This window comes from the organism of the source record quoted next (genome assembly GCF_019968985.1).
Source record: "MAG: Porospora cf. gigantea B chromosome Unknown PgB_NODE_89_length_42805_cov_116.915, whole genome shotgun sequence".
NCBI lineage: Eukaryota > Apicomplexa > Conoidasida > Eugregarinorida > Porosporidae > Porospora > Porospora cf. gigantea B.
The window spans coordinates 25,847-42,805 of NW_027179335.1; the positions used below are offsets into that span (position 1 = coordinate 25,847).

The window sequence follows — 16,959 nt, forward strand, 5'->3', positions numbered from 1 at the left end:
GACGGTACGTGGCGGGAGCTCTGCCGGCGCGACCCCAGATTCCTAAAGGAGATGAGTCCCAGCAAGCAGCTGTATTTTTCATTCACTAGACCACGGTCTGATGGGCTGTACGTCAGCCGGAATTCCTACACTAGGCGTAGGCGGCCTGGGTCTTGCTGACGTAGGGGTGAGACCAATGGGAAATATCCACATCGCTGATGCGGAGGAGCGACGGAATTACATCGACGGGAAAGTCGTCGAAACTGTCTACTATCGATGCTTGTTCCTCATCCCCAACACGAAGGTCTGCCTGCATTTGAGAACGACATCCAGTCCATCCGTCTGCCTGGAGGCAATACGACAGAAGTTGTATGAGATCTCGAGGGCCGGCCGCTTGCCAATATACACCTTTGATCAGCCAATTCCTGAGCCGAGGGTTGCAGGGAGGCAACATCGCGTCATAGAGTGCCCAACCCGCAATACACCTGTAGAGCAGGCCACAGAGAAGATTTGTGTGGGCCATTGGGAGTACTCGGATGATCGGGTGCAGTTGACTATCTGCGATCCGCAGGTGGCCGGCCAACCGGTGCTCCTGCATAGGGTAGCGATACGCCTGAGCAATGTCACCTCCAAGCAGCGCTGGGTGCCTTCAGGGCGCTTGACTATCGTGGGTAGGATCATTCCCTAATGTATATTACACGGCTGCAGAGTTCGAGAGCAACGGAGTCGCTCACGACGTTAGCGACAGCAGACATTTTAACTGCTTTCGGTTCTGCAGCGTGTTGGACTGGCGGCATCTGCAGTGGAATAGGAACTCAATTTTTTGAGGACACGCACCTATACGTACTTTGTATTATGACTGAGCACCTTAACCATGTACTCGTCTCGGTCCATTTTCAATCTCAGCAGAGGCAGCGCCAAGGTTGCCAGCGACGATACGAAAACCAGCCAGTTCTGCAACAACCAGTTCTCCCTGAAGAACACACTGGCGTGCTGGTTCCAAAGATAGACGCCGGCACAACCCAAGCCTCCAATCGCGAACAGGATGCCCTGCAGAAAATTGGACTCCTTCTTTCCGAAAAACTCAGTGACCACGTAGTAGATCTCAATGTAGATGTTGGTGTTGTAGAAGGCAAAAAGGACAGCGGATGCTCGAAGACACCAGACGTTGGGGAAGCACAGCAGTAGCTGGAAGAGAATCGAGTTCGCAACGGAAATCCACAGCGTCAGTTGGACCGATATTTCGATACAAAGGGCCCACAGCATGGTCCCTAAAAAACCTAGCACCGAGACGTAGTTGTAGAACATCTGCAAGTTATTCGCAGGGCCGGACTTTCTCAAGAAGTCAAAGCAGATCTCCCTAAAGTTAGCGAGGAAGTAGGCTCTCCGGAAGTTCACGTTGAACATGTACAGGGCGCATATTAGGAACGGCAGTGACCGGACTTGATTCCTCCAGTTTTTCGTGGCGTAGTCGAACTCTTCCATGGGTACAAACGGGTATGTTTCCGGCTTCTGCGGCAGAGGCAATGGCAACGCGCTGCCTAGAAGAAGGTGCGGCTCATGAACTTGGAGTTCATCGCGGTCAATCCCCGGCGCTTCGACGTTAGAGTCCGGACCGCCGGCATCGCTACCGTCGCTACTGTCTTCCTCAACGTTCCAGTCTACCATTTTGGGGTACTTGTGAGATTTGGACGTCAGAAATACCACCGGGGTCAGCAGATTCATTACAAAGACGTAACCGATGATAAGGGAGTTGTAGTTTGCCTGACCTGTGGTGGACTCTGCAACGATGTGAGATCTTTACCAGCATTACACCTACTCAACCATTCCCCAATGTAGAGCATCAATGCAGGAGCCACCAAGGACACGTTTGACATTATACTCTGAAAGTGCTGCACAGGCACTTCGTAGCGTTCGGGTAGCAACTTGCTCATCATGGAATGGCCATTGAAGATCAGCGAGCATGAGGTACCCAACAGGACGGTTCCCAGTACATTAACCGGCAGCTCACGACCTTTGAAGAAGGCAAACACCCCGAATGTATGCATCAAATGGCCAATGACGGCAGTCAGGCGATATCCGAAGTTACTTAAGACGTAAACGCAGAAGGATAACGACGCGAGGCTACTAGCCAGGCCGAACACCAGGATTTCAGTCAGCCTATGGTATCGCAAGTCGTAGTCGTCCCCAACGGAGTCAACCAGCACGCGGCTCCTCATGGCTATCTCTCTGAGAATGTCCAACTGCACCACCGTATTGCTGGTGAGAGCCAGGAATACAGCGTTGAAGAAAAAATCCAAGAGCTTCCTGAAGTGCGCCATGTGTGCGGATTTCCCAGGTGCGATTCGCCCGTTGCGAAGAGGTCATCTGGGGTGATTCGGGGGCGAAGAGGTTATCTGGGGTGGGAGCAGGTGATTCGGCTCGCACAATATCATGTGTGGTTACGAAACTAGCACGCAACTACGAAAAAGCAGTGAACCTATTTTAGGAAATTCTCCTTGAAAATCTACAGAATCATGTTATCCTTGCAATCAGACATCGCTTCAGTAGTGGCATCATCGTTGGCATCCGCGCTGGCCTGGGATCGAAGGTCAGCTCCCGGCCCCACATCGCCCCGTCTTCCTCCAACACGCGCGCTCTCCTGTCCGCAAGCAGCTCCACAAGAGAAGGATGCCATATACGACATCCCCAAGCCTACGCTCCCATCAAAACAAAACCGAAATGCTGCCTTGGCTCCCACCACCGGAACGATAGTGGACTCCACGCAGCAGAAGAAGCGTCTTCCTCCAACACGCGCGCTCTCCTGTCCGCAAGCAGCTCCACAAGAGAAGGATGCCATATACGACATCCCCAAGCCTACGCTTCCACCAAAACAAAACCGAAAGGCTGCCTTGGCTCCCACCACCGGAACGATAGTGGACTCCACGCAGCAGAAGGAGCGTCTTCCTCCAACACGCGCACTCTCCTGTCCGCCCGCAGTTCTCCCACAAGAGGAGGATTTCAGCTACGACTACATAATCTGCAGTGCTCCATATTTTCAGCAGCAGCTCAAGCAGTTCGTGGCGCAAATTCCACCTCTTCCGCAAAAGGGCAGGCGGACCAGTGGAGATTCCGCCTACGGATCGTTGGAAAGCTTGGCATACCCCAAAGGAACCTCCGACGTCCTCGTGGATAACGGAAAACAGCTCTCTGACCTTTTCAGCACTAGGCACATTACTCCGCGACCCACCGAGGTCGTCGTTTTTCCGGTGGGCCTTGACGGACCTGGTACAGCTCCGAGAAGGCCGCCTCCCGTAATGCCCAAACCAGTCCGGTTCCTGAAGCATCGCCTTGGGTCCGGTTCCGACTCGAATTTCAGCGATAGCTTGGCCGCTTCACCTAACGGTGCACCTGTGACTCGTTCAAGCACCACGGTGGACGCTTCACCTTACGATGTACCTGTGACTCGTTCAAGCACCACGGTGGCCGCTTCACCTAACGGTGTACCTCTGACTCGTTCAGGCTCCACGTCACATTACGATGTACCTGTGACCCGTTCAGGCTCCACGTCACATTACGATGTACCTGTGACCCGTTCAGACTCCACGGTACCTGTGACTCGTTCAGGCTCCACGGCCTCCCCTATCGATGCTCCCGTGTTAGAATCGATATGGGCTCAGACACCTCCTACTCGTTCTATGAGACCAAAGCCTCCCACAAAGCCCAAACCTTTAGGCATCCTCGTGTCCTCCCCAAAATCCAGCGATAGTTCGGCCGCTTCACCTTACGTCGTACCTCCCCCTTACTACACGACTCAGGCGCGACGGCAGAGGTCCATTCCTTCCGACACAGCCTCCCCTTACCAGACGCCTCCGGCGCCGAGGTTGATTTCTACCGAGACGGAGTCCCCTTACCAGACGCCTCCGGCGCCGAGGCCGATTTCTACCGAGACGGAGTCCGAGACCTCCCTTCCCCCACCCTTTCCCAACAAAAAGCAAACCAATATGCGCCTTTCGGATAACAGTGTGGGGTCGCTGGATGATGACGTTTTCGAGGATGCTCCGACCTTGGAGAAGGTGGCACAGCAGGGTTCACCAACTGTTGTTCGCTCACCTGCAAAGCATAAACCTCAAGTAGCACCCAAGCCCGTAGGATATGTCCGGCAGCTATTCAACGGCGTTGACTGTCCCCAGGGCAGACACAATGTCCGTCAGTTGGAGGCGACGGACGTGGTCGACGGCCTCGGATCTCATAATGGGCCTCCGGTCGACACGGAAGTCGTTCTCAGGCGCCCCGTTGTACCAGCCGATCCGACGTACGTTAATGTTGTCCTCGGGCAGCCCTCTGATCAAGCCGATACACCAGACGCGAATACATCAGCTGACACCGTTGACGGGAGCCCTGCACCAGTCTCGATTGACCCTGTCGTCATCCGCGTTGACGGGACCCCTGCACCAGTCCCGATTGGCCCTGTCGTCATCCGCGTTAACGGGACCCCTTTATCGATCCCTATTGACCCCGTCATCCGCCTTAACGGGAACCCTATTTTGCCAGGCAAAATCCCTTCACAATTTCAACGGGGCGAGAGTCGCCGAGCGATTGTTAATAATGTTAATTCGCTGGAGTTTCGAAAGCCTGCTGGTTGGAAACAGCAGGGTGCTGGTTGGGAACAGGTGGAGCCTGTAAAGAAGGAACCAAAAAAACGATGGCAAAGGGTCCTCCAAACGATAAATATGTGGAAGCCCAAGACAGACTGAGAACTGTTAATGAAATGAATGAAACAGCTTATCAATGTGCATGCGTGAATTGGAATTTGCCTTCTGTTCAACCTCCAAAGGCGTATTTATGTTTGACACTCGAGCGGCGGAACGATTTCGGGATGATAACTACCTTTGCTTCAACACCTTGACCAAATCAACCGTACTGGAGTACTTCTATATGTGGGATCCATGGGAGTGATGAATGCAGGAGTCCTTTCTACGAGCTCACCGGTGACTGTATCAACCAGAAACGACGCCGGGGCATGCAGGTGCCAGACGACGCCGACGGGGTCGAGTACACCACTCTTGCGACCTGCGATGCCGCGGATAATACCCTCAGAGCAGCCATTGGAGCCGTCTGGAACCACCCTAACCAGTTTGGTACATTCGTCATTCAAAAGATAAACAGAGTGGGAGGCCGCGAAACACCACTAGCGGTCTACTATTGCCTAGGCGGGACGATCTACTCTGCCGTGTCCATAGCATCCCTGGTCCGTAGACGAGTCCAGGCGGCCGCCGTCAAGATGTCGTCGCTGCTGGAACAGATGGAGTCGATGACTACCTGGAGCACTCTGACGGGCCATGGGTGGAGTCAACCTCAGGTGCCACGAGACTGTGTGCTTACTGGCGCCACCATAGACCCCCAAACAGGAGCGACGATTCGGACCTTGGACGCGTTTTCACTCCGTCCGCTGGCGAAAGTCGACGAGGTGCTGGAAATCCAGTGGCAGGACATGGTATCCGACGTGAACCTGTTCATTGAGAGTAGTGCCAGCGACAGGCTCAAGGCGGCTGAGGTGTGTTTGGCTACGGCCATGCGACCTGACATGCTGAACATGCTGCGGAAGCGACTCAAGCAAGAGGCAGGACTTTTGCCGGATTTGCCAGACGAGACGGTGGAAGGTGATGCTGCAGATTTGCCGCCTAAAGCGTCGGAATCGGTTTTTGCTGAATAAATAGATGACGTTGTTAGAGTCGGTGCTTGTTCCTCTGGAACTCGGCAACCATCTGGAAGAAAGGTTGCAACAGACAGCATGGGAGTGGGGGGAGTTCCTCCTTGAAGTGGAGGCGGCGGGGCTGAACACTGAGGCTCTCGTTGACCTAGATTACACCAATGTCGATTTCCTTGATGTATGGCAAATATCAGATTGGTATCTCTTCCCGGATGACGTGCACCTCGAGGTGACAGATGCCGTGGAACTCTACTGTTGCCAGGGCCCACGAGTTTTTCGCGACGCGTTGATCGAAAGAAGGGGGGTCAGCACAGACGTGAGGTGCGAGGACGTGACCAACTGCTTCCAATCCGCCTTGGACCTCGTTAACTCCTACGATCTGCCTGTGGTGGGCAGCATCAAGGAGCGCGCTGCCGGGCTGTGGCGTGTGCTGCAGGCAGATCTGGACCTGATGGAGCCTAACTTGGCGCTTGACTGGAATGATCTAAGCGTGGGGGTCTTCGCCTGGTTAGCCAAGCTGGTAGATGTGATGCAAGAGATGGATTTGCCCCAAAAAAGGACGCCTCCCCCCACAGTGATTCTGGAGACCGACGTTACTGAAGAACCCTTGTCTCCTGTCAGTCAAGCTAAGAAGGAGCTGGAAGCAGCGCTGGGGAAGACTGCTCGCAATCAGTCCTTGGCTGTGCTGATAGACCGTCTTGAGGATCTCGAGACGAAGCTGTTGTTGTCGACTGAGCATTTCGAGAACTGTAGAGATGAGCAACAAGACTCTGTGGGTAAGCTGAGACTGCAGTTGGAGGATGCTCATAAGGAGGTGGAGGATCTACAGTCTGTTTTGGCCAGCAAAGACTCCGAACTGTCCTCTTTGAAGCAGTTGTGTGAAAGGAACTCCCGGCTGGAAACTGACAACGAAGTCACTGCTTTGTTGGAGACGGAACGAATGCGCTTGGCAGCCTGTGAACAAGAGAACCAAGGTCTGATAGAGAACCTGCAAAGCCAGGTAGGGCGGCTAACCTCGAGCTTGGACGAAGCACGATCGCAGATTGCAGCTGTCACCGATCGTAATGCGGCACTGGAAGCACAGAAACGACAGAGGGAGCAAGACTCCTCGACAGAGGTCCCATCCTCACGCTCTAAAGGGGTCGACAAGGCGGCCTGTTGTGTGACTGCCTGCGCCCACACAGGCACCCAGACCGAACCTCTCGTGGAGTCCGACGCTGTCTTGGAGGCCAAGAGCCTCTTGAAGAACACCTCTAAAGTGTCGGCGCAGTCCGCTATGGAGTTCCTCAGGCGCGGCAGCTCACTAGAGAGAACACCCCGAGAAGTGTCACAAGGGGTCAGCAGACAAGCGTCCGTGACAGCACAGGCGCAGTTTATTTCAGCCACCCAGTTAAACCAACGGCGTATGCGGCCAGTGAGACGACGTGTTTTGTCATGAATGACGTGGCAATACATTACAACTCGGAATCGGCAATGGAACGGGCGGAGGGCGCGGCTGAAGGTAGCGCGACGTGACTCAGGTTAACACACCGGCGATTTCCACAGATTGTGTCTATTTGGTCGTGGTCTTTGACAAGGTCGAAAGCGTCATCCTCAGCAAAGCAGAAGACCAATATTCTGAGAACCGCCATTTCGAATGCTGTACCTCCCACGTCTATCATCGCTGCTGGGTATCCCATGGCACCGTCAGGCCCGTGCCAGAATATACACTGTGCCTCTGAGCCCGTAACCGGATCCATATTGACGTCAACGAAGCCAAGAACCGCCTTGAAGACTTTCAGTTGCTCCTGTTCTGACCACATGGTGTCGATTCGGGCGTTGGTGAACTCCGTCCATCTTTGAGTGGCGACGTCCAGCTGGATGCCTGACCGGGGCTCAAATTCAGCGGCGTTCTTGGTCTTTGTGGGCTTCTTAACCTCGCCGAGGCCGAAGAACGCCGCAAATGGTGTGGTTGAACACACACGGCAATCAAATACCATTCACGAATGGCATAATTTCGATGGGCCTTCCGTTATCATCCTTGCCTTCAACCGTTGTTGCGAAAGCTGTCAATAATCCTTGTCACCCACCTAACATGTCACCCTGTATCGTAGAACCGCGGACTTTGAGGTTAACTTTGGAATGGGTGCCAGACGAGGATTACTCCCAACTCTTGGCCGAGGCCCGCAGTTTGTCCCGTTCAAGTCGCAAGCAGGCCCGTGAAGGACGCGAGCTATTAACTACCCGATCATCCGGAATGTTCGATTGGTGGACGATTGACTCGATGCGCCAATTGGAGCCTGGATCCGACGTCTGTGGACCGGAGGAAGGCGCGAACGTCACAATAGGGTCCTCAGTCGCCAACAGTTGCGACAAGCTCCGAGAGTACACGTCAGCCCAGGAGGCTGAGGAAGACCTCAAGTGCCGCCTCTCAGTGGCCCGGAGAAACCCGTCAAAAACCGAACCTGAGGTTGCAGTTGGACCTCTCCATGACCAGTTGAAACGGGCCCGCGGGAGACTCGAAGTTGCGACTGCTAACCTGGCTTTGGCGGACAGGCACGCTATCGGTATGGCCAAACTCAATCGCGGAGTTGAGCTGTCGACCCGCGCAAAGCTCCTGCTCTCAGATGCCCATGTGCTGTTCGAGCAGGCACAACAGGCAAGGGAGGAGCGACGAGCACTGTGGCAGGTTGGGGTGAACGCAGATGACAGCGGGCGGCTTTTCCGATTTATGTTGGAGTCGGACGTGGTGGTTGGGAAGCACGAGTTCCTGTGCTGTTTGAACCTGGAGACGTCGCAGATGACCCCTCTTCTCAGCCGGAACGGTTCCCATTCCAAATACGAAAGCCATTCGTTTTGCCTCGGCGACTTCGACCGAGGACGCTGGTCGCTAGTGGCCGTGCTTAAACGCTCTACCTTGCCCACCCCCAAGGAAGACCTGCTTGGAATTAAGGGCTTCCGCGCCAACTCCGAGTTCGACATCTCGGTCGCCGACGTTCCTGTGCGCCCCGACATCTACTCGATCCTGAAGCGAGCAGAAATATTCCCGGACGGCATCCCAGACATACTCGCTCACATTGGCCAGGCAGAGATCTACTAACGAAGCTAGATTTCTCAAGATTTTTTCGGTCGGTCTTTTTTTTTGTTCAAGGCCGGTGTTGACTCATTTTGTGATAATTTCAGCAAATGATGAATGCTTTGTGGTGGCCGCTTGCGGCGGACAAGATGATCGTGGCTCATCGAGGCGCATCAGCCTTCTTTCCAGATGAGTCCAGAGAAGCGTATCTGAAGGCGCACCTTACGGCACCGGACGTTATCTGGGAATGCGATGTTAACTTGCTTCGAGACGGCACCCCACTTTGCCTCCATTACCCGATGATGGAAGGCACCACGTATGACACCTCAAGGTATGATGCGCGCTGGGTCCTGCTGGACGGCGAAGGTATGCCGGAAGTGTGGCACACCGAACGATTTGGAGTCCCAACGGTGGACGTGCGAGATCCCCTTGTCCGAGACGGCTCGCTAACTTTCGAGCTGCTCTCTGACGTAGAGGAGAGGGACCACAAGCAAAGAGGCACCGCGCTAACCCTTCGACAGTTCTTGGACCTGGCTCTGGATCACGGAGCCACAGTAATGATAGAACCAAAACACTCCTCGTTCTATCTAGCACAAGAGCCCTCGCTTGATATCGTCAGTATTATTGAGAGAGAGTTGGATGAATTTCCTCGGCATCGGGTGTGGATGGAGTCATTTGAGAAATCGGACGTCGAACGGCTCGCTTCCAAGTTCTCTACGCTCGCACTCGTCCAAGATCGCGAGGGATTGTCTGCTCCTCTGCTTGGAATGTACGAAAGAACTACAACAGGGCATCGACTGTTCAGTAAGATGCCACATCACGCCACATAGATGCGACAATACCATGGATGAAGGCCTGCGGCGTTGCAGGCATAGGTCCCAGCAAGAACCTTGTCTTTCGCCACTCACAGCTCGTCAAAGAGGCTCAAGCGGCTGGGCTGCTGGTCGTCGCGTGGAGCTTTTCACCTGAAGTCTTCCTTACACGGCGTGGTCGGCGGTCTAGAGAAATTCCAGCCGCTTTTGGAAACAGCAGCGTCGAGTAAGCAAATAAAAACGAACTCACCCAGAGAGATCACGTATTACCTCTCTTGTTTGAATGTCGATGGCGTCTTCACTGACGACCCTGTGAGTGGCGTGGCTGCATTGGTGACGTCCAACAGGAACTGGCACCGTTGCCGGCTGAATTTTTGGAATTAAGTGTGAGGCATGGACAACGGAATGTGCCCGCCTCGTCGGAAGCAGATGAGTCGACCTCGAGGTCGACCCAAGCTCCCGCGAGAAGGAGCGAACCACGAGGCTAAATCAGGTGAGGGTGACGGCGGAGACGATGATGCTCCCCGAGGGCGCAAAGGTCGACGAAACAGAAGAGGCGGGTCACGCAGACCTGCACGTAACAAATCAGACCCACCTAAAGTTGCCAACATTCTAGAAATCAGCGCAGATCGCCGAACGGGAGTTCTGGATGGCTACGAAGTTCAGTTTCCCAGCGGTTACTTCGATAATCCACCCGACTCGGAAGAGCGGTTGGCGCAGTGGTCGTCTGCTGTCCCGGTTGTGCCACAGCCGAGGGACAAGGTTCAACGACCGATACGCACAAGAGAGCCGTCACCACCCAGAGAGCCGTCGCGCTCTTCTTCGAGTCCGACTGTCCCACGGGAATGGCACCGGACGATCGATCGAGATCTTCCTACGGTTGGTCTGCAACGACCCTCTGCGAAGACATGGTTCCTCGTCGGGTACTTAGCTGGGCATCTGACCGTTATCGACCCCGCTACTCGAGATCGCGCCATCCGAAGCCTGAGCGCCCCTTGCCAGGGAGGAGCACCGACGTTCTACACATGGGACCTGCTCGCAGCTCGGTCGTTCTTTCGTCTTGTGCGTCAAGGGCCTGTAACTCTTTTGGACTTGCACAGCGTGCGCCTGCTGCGAGGAGGGTTTTATCGGGAGCTGGCGGGATGCTGTCAAGACCGGCTTCTTTCTCTGGCTGCTTTTTATAAAGGAACGCTATGCCCCTTCGAGCCCATCCCCCGAGATGAGATCTCCAGTTTCCTGTCGCAGATACAAACTGGAGGCGACTCACCCGAGGACCAGTTGTTTGCGTCATCAGTAGCTGTGGTTCGGTCTCTTCGAACGCATGCAGGATTGGAGAAACTGGACCAGCTGCTGGAGCTTTGTCTTGATCACGCAGCCAAGACCTCGAGGAACGCGTCAGTTGTCGCTGCGTTGCTATTTTACTGCTTCTTGGACGTATCGCGATCAGAGTTGCCATTCACCATCACGCAAGTACCCTTTGGTGATGTCCCAGTGAGAGGCAATACGCGAACTATAGACGATGTCTGGCCGTGGAACCGGATCCCCACTAATGGAAGCATGTCTTACGTACCAATGCTGGCAGTTGCCTCCCTGTTCACGTGGATAGACCGACTAGAGATGCTACTGACAGCAAACTCGTGTCCTGAACTGCAATCCGCGCTGTTGGTGACGCTCACACATCTACGCCAACAACACCATCTGTCTCAGCGTGTGGGGTCTGTTCGGGGAAGGCTCGGAGGGCTGCTTGCGCTCTCAACCGCTGCGCTCCAAGCATTCAGCCGCAAGCAGGTGGAGACGGCGCTGGCTTTCCGGCTGCCGGAAGACTTTCTCCTGTACTCCGTATGGATGCGCGATAACTGCCCTCTTTCGCTCGACTTCCCCAACAGACCTTCTTTCCCGTCCTACGAGAAACTCATCTCGGGTGTTGTGTATGCCGACATGGAGTGGCGCTGGGCCCTTTGGGCGGAAGATTTGTCTCCGTACCCCGAGTTGACCCGGCTCCTGAGGCTTATTACGGTGTGTCAATCATTTGGGCACCTGTCTGGGGAAATTTCCGCCTACTTGCCTCGTGCCTGCGAGCAGCGGAAGCAACCGCCACCTGTGAAGGGCCTGATCATGTTCCCTACCGCCCTGGAGCCTGACCGAGGCGCCAGGGCTGAGGTTGCCGAGGGCACCCGCACCTCTCGTGGCGCCCGAAGACGTGAGTTGGAGCGTGCAGAGACTCCTGAAACCCTACGACCTGTGGTGGTTGATGTCGCTGATCTGGCGTCGCACGGCACTACAGGCGTTAGTTCCGCTGCGGAGTGGTTCAACCAGAGAAAGCGCACCGTGCACTGTTGTGGTACATCGGATTGGATTCATGGTATGGCGCTGGCGGAGTGACCACGCAGCCAACCACGCCGAGGTCAGAAGGCTTGCTGACCTGGGCGTGGTGGTGACAGTTGTTCCCTGTGAATTCGATATCGTCGAGTTTGCCCAAGAGGTTAACGGGGTGCTCCTAACCAACATTCCTTGTCCCGTGTGTGACGAGTGGCTTCGCAGTAACCGGCTGGGGTACACGTTCATGGACGGGCGATTCATCCCCGACTTCAACTGGCCACTAAAGTCCTAAAACTGGCGGCCACTGCGTTCTGGAGGCGCCCCTACCGAATTCAGATATATCTCCTCTCGAGATGTATGAAGTGCCGCGAATTCACTTGGTCTCAAAAAGCAGATCGACGTCTACGAGCATGAAATATTCGAGCATGAAATAAACACATGACTATCCTTACTGTGAGTTTTCGAAATCGAAAATTACATGATGATTCTTCCTGTGCAGACAAGGACCGGAAACCTCGTTCATCTGGTGTCCTCGTCAATTGTGGGCTTCGCAAGTCAACCAGAGCCAAAACAGCAGAGCAAACCATCTCTCCGTCGCGAATTCTCTTTAAAAAGCTTGGGGAGGATGTTGTCCAGACGAAACATGCCGACGCAGCCGACGCTGCCTGCGATCTTGGCCCCGAGAACTGCTCCTCAAGCGGCACTTCCGCTCCCGGCTTACGTGACGGACAGTCTTCTGAGGAAGACTTGCGCCAGTGCAACTTCGCACGGACAACCTCAGGCCCTTATCTCCTCCGGTGCATCGCCGACTGACGTGCTTCTCTTGGTCCTACAACAGCTTGGCAAGTGCGAACGGATTCCCGAAGGTTCGTATGTGGATCTGCCTCAGACGGAGATCACCAAGACGGGCGTCAATCTGCACTGGAAACAGTTTCAGTTCAACTCTAACGATTGCTGCCACCTCCCTGACGAGGGCCTTAGCCCAGAAGATGGCGATGTCTCCTGTTCGAATCCGCGATTCGAACCCGCACTGCCTGCTCAGTATTGGTATGCTGCTGCACAGTTCCTAAAAAACTGTCTGGATGTTGCGGATCCAGTCGGGGTACTGGACGCGGAACTCAACACCAGCGGCCTCTCAGGCGGGGGCCGCATGCGTCATCTGGGCATTCGAAACGCTTACCGTAAGCTCAATTGTACAGGCACGGCGGACAACGAAGCTGTTGCGAGGGCTCTGGATTCCATGACCTGCGACCTGCCAGTAAAGGATGTGGAGGATTTGAGACCACTGCTCACCGCTTGCTTCAATCTCCGACCAAAAATCCGAGAAGAGTCGGTTAATCTTGTTCTACGTGCCCGACAATTGGAAACATCTAATGCGAGTGTTGATACGAGTCACATGAAGTCAGCCCCAGCCTAACATGAATATTGAATGTGAGTGACAGATACCGGCATGGTTAAGAAAGGGCTCAGCGCTGAGGAGAAATGCCGCCGATTACACGAACTCATGCAGCAACGGGTGAGGGGGTGTTGTGAGTGGATCAGCGCTCGTTCTTCACTCTGGCTGAGCTCGACAAGATGGCTATCGAGTGCGGGTTCTCCAGCATGCAAACAAAGGAGGTTTTGAAAAACCTTCAAGACGACAACTTGGTCAAGAACGACAAGTGAGGGGCACGCAGCGAGTCATCTAGAGTTGGATCCCAATCGCTATTCTGGTCTCTCAGCAGCGATTCTTATGTCCAGAAAATGGCAACGTACCAGATGAACCAGTGAGGAGGCGTTAAGGGGAGCAAAGTCAGGAGATCGTTCGCTTGCAGTCCGAGCTGCAGTCGGCGCGGGCCTCGCTAGAAACCGCAAAAGCGGCTCGAGCAGGTGTTGGTCGGGATCAGAGTCTTCTTGACCTCGCTGCACTTCAGATTCGCTACGCCTCCGTCAGTTCCCTTGCGACAGCGGCAAAATGGAGAGACCCAAAGTACGTCGTGTGGGCAACTGGACAGACTGTAGACGCCTGGGACGCTGCTGTTCGCTGGGCTGACAATATGCAGTGCATTCTCGACTGGTTACGTAGGAGAGTTTCCGTTTCAGAGGAGAGCATCGCGGGGGTAGTCGGACCGCCGTTGGAGGACTACGACCCCACAAGTCAGACGCTAAAAGAAAAAATTCAAGCGAAAGGACAATCTTTTTTTCATTCACTAACGGGCCACTTGTAGTGCACTCTGCCGACGAAGTTCTTTCCAGCATAATGCTTCGCTACTTCAGGAACGGCGCGAACTCGCTCGATGTAGGCTGTAGTCTCCTGGCTCGTGAACCGTTCATCCAGCGGAGCCAACACCTCCAGTGCGTTCAGCATCTGCACGTCATAAAACGTGAACGTATCTCCCAACAAGAATTTGGACTTGGTCAACTGCTCGTTGATACGAAGGCCATAGGCGTTCTCATATTTTGAGGCGTACACCTCGAATTGCTGTACTCGTTTCTCCGGTGTCATCTCGACGTAGTGAATGATACCGAACACCTTCATGATCACGTCACGCATGATGCCTTCCCACATGCGACCAGCAGCGCGGTCTGCTGCGTCCGAGGGCAGTAGATGAGGCAAATACTTCTGGAGAAGATACTGCTCAATTGCCCCGCTCTGCGACAGTCTAACGTCGCCATCGACCAGGTAAGGAAGATTAGGCACGGCGAGGTTCCATCGGTTCTCCGCCTTCGCAGCGCTCCAAGACTCCATGTCGGTCCAGGATTGCTCCGTCCACTCCTGTCCGGTGAGGTCGAGGAGTAGCCGGGACGTGTACCCCAAACCTCTGATTGCCCAGTAACCAAGCTCCATTATGCATATTCGACATTCGACATTGGAAGGTGTGGGGCACGCCACGTTCGATTAGGCGTAAGATCACACCACAAAGCTGGCTGCCATCGAGCCGTCGACATCTGGCGCCGGATTAAGCGTTTTCGCAGAGCAGCATAAAGCACATAATATAATGTTCCGAACAGAATGCTACTCCAACCTCCTCTCCTCGGTGGACATCATCATAGGTCAAGCCTCAGCGGATGTCGACCTCGTAGTGGCTCTCATAAAGCCTGATGTGAAACCGAAGGACTTCCCTAAGGACACTCCCAAAGTCATCAAGCTGGATGAGACCAGCGATGTTTTCAAACTTCAACCCCTTGTAGATCGCGTCGAATTTGAAGGTGACAACGGACTGGTGGTATCGGCTCTCGTGGAAAACCAGATGCTAGCTCTTGTCGGCTGTGGAGCAAAACCCTCTCCAGCATCTCCCCGGAAAACTGGCAAAGCTGTCGCTGAGGCAATCCGAAGCCTCAAGGGTAAGCGGGTTCAGTTGGTCGTACCAGAGATTGATGGAGCCGGATTGATCGTGAAGCAAGTTATCTTGAACCTCATGAAAATCGAGACCTTCCTGTCGGAAAAGAAGAAGTCACGACCTCTAAGTCTTAGACATCTGTACATCAGCGGGTTCAACGACGTTTCTATCCTAGATGTGGTGACCGGCGTGCAGACCACGAAGGAGCTCATTGCAGCACCCGCGAACTTCGTCAACCCTCCTACGCTGGCTGCCTTCACTAAGCACAAGGCTGTTGAATGGGGATTTGAGTGCCGGAACTTTGGGGTGCAGGAAGCTTCTCGAAAAGGTATGGGCGCGTTCCTTGCAGTTGGCCAGGGCTCTACCAAGACTGAATCCCAGTTCATTCACCTCGTATACACTCCAACCTCCGAAGTTAGACGCCGAGTTGTCCTGGTTGGCAAAGGCGTGTGCCATGACACTGGTGGTTACAATCTGAAGGTGGCCGGGGGCATAGAGCAGATGAAGTACGACATGGGCGGCGCTGCTGCGGTCCTTGGTGCTGCGGAGGCGATTTCACGCCTTAAGCCAGCTGGAGTCGAGGTCCACTTCATCTGCCCCGCTGTCGAGAATAGAATCAGCTCCAGTGCCTATCTTCCAGGGGATATCATCACCGCAATGAATGGCACTACAATCGAGGTTGGCAATACCGACGCCGAAGGCAGACTTATCTTGGCTGATGCTCTCTGTTACACTGACGAGCTCTTGAAACAGGACGATCTCCCCGCACTGGTGTTGGATATCGCCACCCTAACAGGCGCGTGTAAGGTCGCGCTAGGGGATACCCTGGCCGGCCTTTTCGCCTCCAGCGACTGGGCAGCTACGCTATTGCTTGAGAGCGGGCGGAAATCCGGGGACCGGCTCTGGAGGATGCCCCTAGAAGAGGGTTATGTCGAGCGCCTCAAGTCAAGCCTAGCCGACGTCAACAATATCGGCGGCAATGGAGGCGGAGCTATGAGCGCGGCCTCCTTCCTCCAGCAATTCGTCGACACAGACAGAGTGGATTGGTGCCATCTGGACATCGCTGGCGCCGGGTATGAATGGGCGGAGAACCTGCCAGTGGGGTTTGGCGCTCACCTCTTCTATGTCGTTGTGGAGGCATTGAGCCGTTTGTAGTATGGCGTTTCTAAACATCCTGATTCTCCTTGTGACGTTATCTGTGGCGATACATTGAGGTTGAATGAACATGTTATGTGCCTTCTGTGGGGTAAGGATGTGACTAATCATCACCTATCGCACATATTAAAATGAAGCTTGCCATTTACATTGCTACCGTTGTCGCTTCAGCTGTCACGGACTTTAAGGTCCCTTACCAGAAACCGGTTGTTGGGTTCACATTTGATGACAAGGAGAGAAGCGAAGTGGTTAAGGCGACAGACTACCTTAAGGCGCCTATGATCAGACACGCTGTCGTCCAGGAGAGGGACGACGCGGATTCCTCCGGGAACGCAGTCAACCAGGACGTTGACAGCGTTTGGAACGACGTTTTGAAGATTATGAACGAGAGTAACCTCAGAGGGTTCGGTAAGTGAATTGTTCGTGATTTCTTTGCACCCAATTCAATTTGTTACGTATTGAATATCTACCACAATGTAACTCATCACACACAAAGATTTTACACATCGCTGGATATTGTGTGACATGTGTTGGAACATTGTCCATAGATCATGATATATTGCTCATTGTAGAATTGTGGGGCCAGACGTGTGGGGTGCGACTGTCAACCAAAAAGACCCAAGTATA

The 16,959-nt window shown here is 54.2% G+C and overlaps 11 protein-coding genes across 15 annotated transcripts; 8 read left to right on the forward strand and 3 right to left on the reverse strand.

Moving 5' to 3' along the window:
• Nucleotides 1-816: 816 nt before the first annotated feature.
• KVP17_002474 (uncharacterized protein) lies at nucleotides 817-2,300 on the reverse strand (the record flags this gene model as incomplete). Its single annotated transcript, XM_068518760.1, has 2 exons — nucleotides 817-1,760; nucleotides 1,799-2,300. The coding sequence occupies 2 exons, from the start codon at nucleotides 2,298-2,300 to the stop codon at nucleotides 817-819; spliced, it is 1,446 nt and encodes a 481-aa protein (XP_068371195.1).
• Nucleotides 2,301-2,495: 195 nt separating this feature from the next.
• Nucleotides 2,496-4,715, forward strand: KVP17_002478 (uncharacterized protein; the record flags this gene model as incomplete). The annotated part of the gene is made up of 1 exon (XM_068518770.1): nucleotides 2,496-4,715. The coding sequence occupies one exon, from the start codon at nucleotides 2,496-2,498 to the stop codon at nucleotides 4,713-4,715; it is 2,220 nt and encodes a 739-aa protein (XP_068371203.1).
• A 34-nt stretch (nucleotides 4,716-4,749) lies between these two features.
• Nucleotides 4,750-7,109, forward strand: KVP17_002476 (uncharacterized protein; the record flags this gene model as incomplete). Of its 3 annotated transcripts, XM_068518768.1 has the most annotated exons (3): nucleotides 4,750-4,898; nucleotides 4,927-5,614; nucleotides 5,679-7,109. In XM_068518768.1, 3 exons carry the CDS (start codon nucleotides 4,750-4,752, stop codon nucleotides 7,107-7,109), a joined length of 2,268 nt encoding a protein of 755 aa, XP_068371201.1. The 3 variants fall into 3 exon arrangements, with proteins under 3 accessions (XP_068371201.1, XP_068371200.1, XP_068371199.1); XM_068518767.1 differs by lacking the exons at nucleotides 4,750-4,898; nucleotides 5,679-7,109 and having other exon boundaries at nucleotides 4,982-5,674; XM_068518766.1 differs by lacking the exons at nucleotides 4,750-4,898; nucleotides 4,927-5,614.
• Nucleotides 7,110-7,125: 16 nt separating this feature from the next.
• Nucleotides 7,126-7,650, reverse strand: KVP17_002480 (uncharacterized protein; the record flags this gene model as incomplete). The annotated part of the gene is made up of 1 exon (XM_068518772.1): nucleotides 7,126-7,650. One exon carries the CDS (start codon nucleotides 7,648-7,650, stop codon nucleotides 7,126-7,128), a length of 525 nt encoding a protein of 174 aa, XP_068371205.1.
• A 95-nt stretch (nucleotides 7,651-7,745) lies between these two features.
• On the forward strand, nucleotides 7,746-8,750 carry KVP17_002488 (uncharacterized protein; the record flags this gene model as incomplete). Of its 2 annotated transcripts, none has more annotated exons than XM_068518783.1 (1): nucleotides 7,746-8,750. In XM_068518783.1, the coding sequence occupies one exon, from the start codon at nucleotides 7,746-7,748 to the stop codon at nucleotides 8,748-8,750; it is 1,005 nt and encodes a 334-aa protein (XP_068371215.1). The 2 variants fall into 2 exon arrangements, with proteins under 2 accessions (XP_068371215.1, XP_068371214.1); XM_068518782.1 differs by having other exon boundaries at nucleotides 7,935-8,750.
• Nucleotides 8,751-8,836: 86 nt separating this feature from the next.
• On the forward strand, nucleotides 8,837-9,556 carry KVP17_002461 (uncharacterized protein; the record flags this gene model as incomplete). Its single annotated transcript, XM_068518743.1, has 1 exon — nucleotides 8,837-9,556. The coding sequence occupies one exon, from the start codon at nucleotides 8,837-8,839 to the stop codon at nucleotides 9,554-9,556; it is 720 nt and encodes a 239-aa protein (XP_068371179.1).
• Nucleotides 9,557-9,931: 375 nt separating this feature from the next.
• KVP17_002481 (uncharacterized protein) lies at nucleotides 9,932-12,149 on the forward strand (the record flags this gene model as incomplete). 2 transcript variants are annotated; one of them, XM_068518773.1, is made up of 2 exons in its annotated part: nucleotides 9,932-11,900; nucleotides 11,929-12,149. In XM_068518773.1, the coding sequence occupies 2 exons, from the start codon at nucleotides 9,932-9,934 to the stop codon at nucleotides 12,147-12,149; spliced, it is 2,190 nt and encodes a 729-aa protein (XP_068371206.1). The 2 variants fall into 2 exon arrangements, with proteins under 2 accessions (XP_068371206.1, XP_068371207.1); XM_068518774.1 differs by lacking the exon at nucleotides 11,929-12,149 and having other exon boundaries at nucleotides 9,932-11,920.
• Nucleotides 12,150-12,500: 351 nt separating this feature from the next.
• On the forward strand, nucleotides 12,501-13,274 carry KVP17_002483 (uncharacterized protein; the record flags this gene model as incomplete). The annotated part of the gene is made up of 1 exon (XM_068518776.1): nucleotides 12,501-13,274. One exon carries the CDS (start codon nucleotides 12,501-12,503, stop codon nucleotides 13,272-13,274), a length of 774 nt encoding a protein of 257 aa, XP_068371209.1.
• Nucleotides 13,275-14,039: 765 nt separating this feature from the next.
• KVP17_002464 (uncharacterized protein) lies at nucleotides 14,040-14,684 on the reverse strand (the record flags this gene model as incomplete). The annotated part of the gene is made up of 1 exon (XM_068518746.1): nucleotides 14,040-14,684. One exon carries the CDS (start codon nucleotides 14,682-14,684, stop codon nucleotides 14,040-14,042), a length of 645 nt encoding a protein of 214 aa, XP_068371182.1.
• Nucleotides 14,685-14,835: 151 nt separating this feature from the next.
• KVP17_002470 (uncharacterized protein) lies at nucleotides 14,836-16,332 on the forward strand (the record flags this gene model as incomplete). The annotated part of the gene is made up of 1 exon (XM_068518755.1): nucleotides 14,836-16,332. The coding sequence occupies one exon, from the start codon at nucleotides 14,836-14,838 to the stop codon at nucleotides 16,330-16,332; it is 1,497 nt and encodes a 498-aa protein (XP_068371190.1).
• Nucleotides 16,333-16,463: 131 nt separating this feature from the next.
• KVP17_002479 (uncharacterized protein) lies at nucleotides 16,464-16,748 on the forward strand (the record flags this gene model as incomplete). The annotated part of the gene is made up of 1 exon (XM_068518771.1): nucleotides 16,464-16,748. The coding sequence occupies one exon, from the start codon at nucleotides 16,464-16,466 to the stop codon at nucleotides 16,746-16,748; it is 285 nt and encodes a 94-aa protein (XP_068371204.1).
• Between the last annotated feature and the right edge of the window lie 211 nt (nucleotides 16,749-16,959).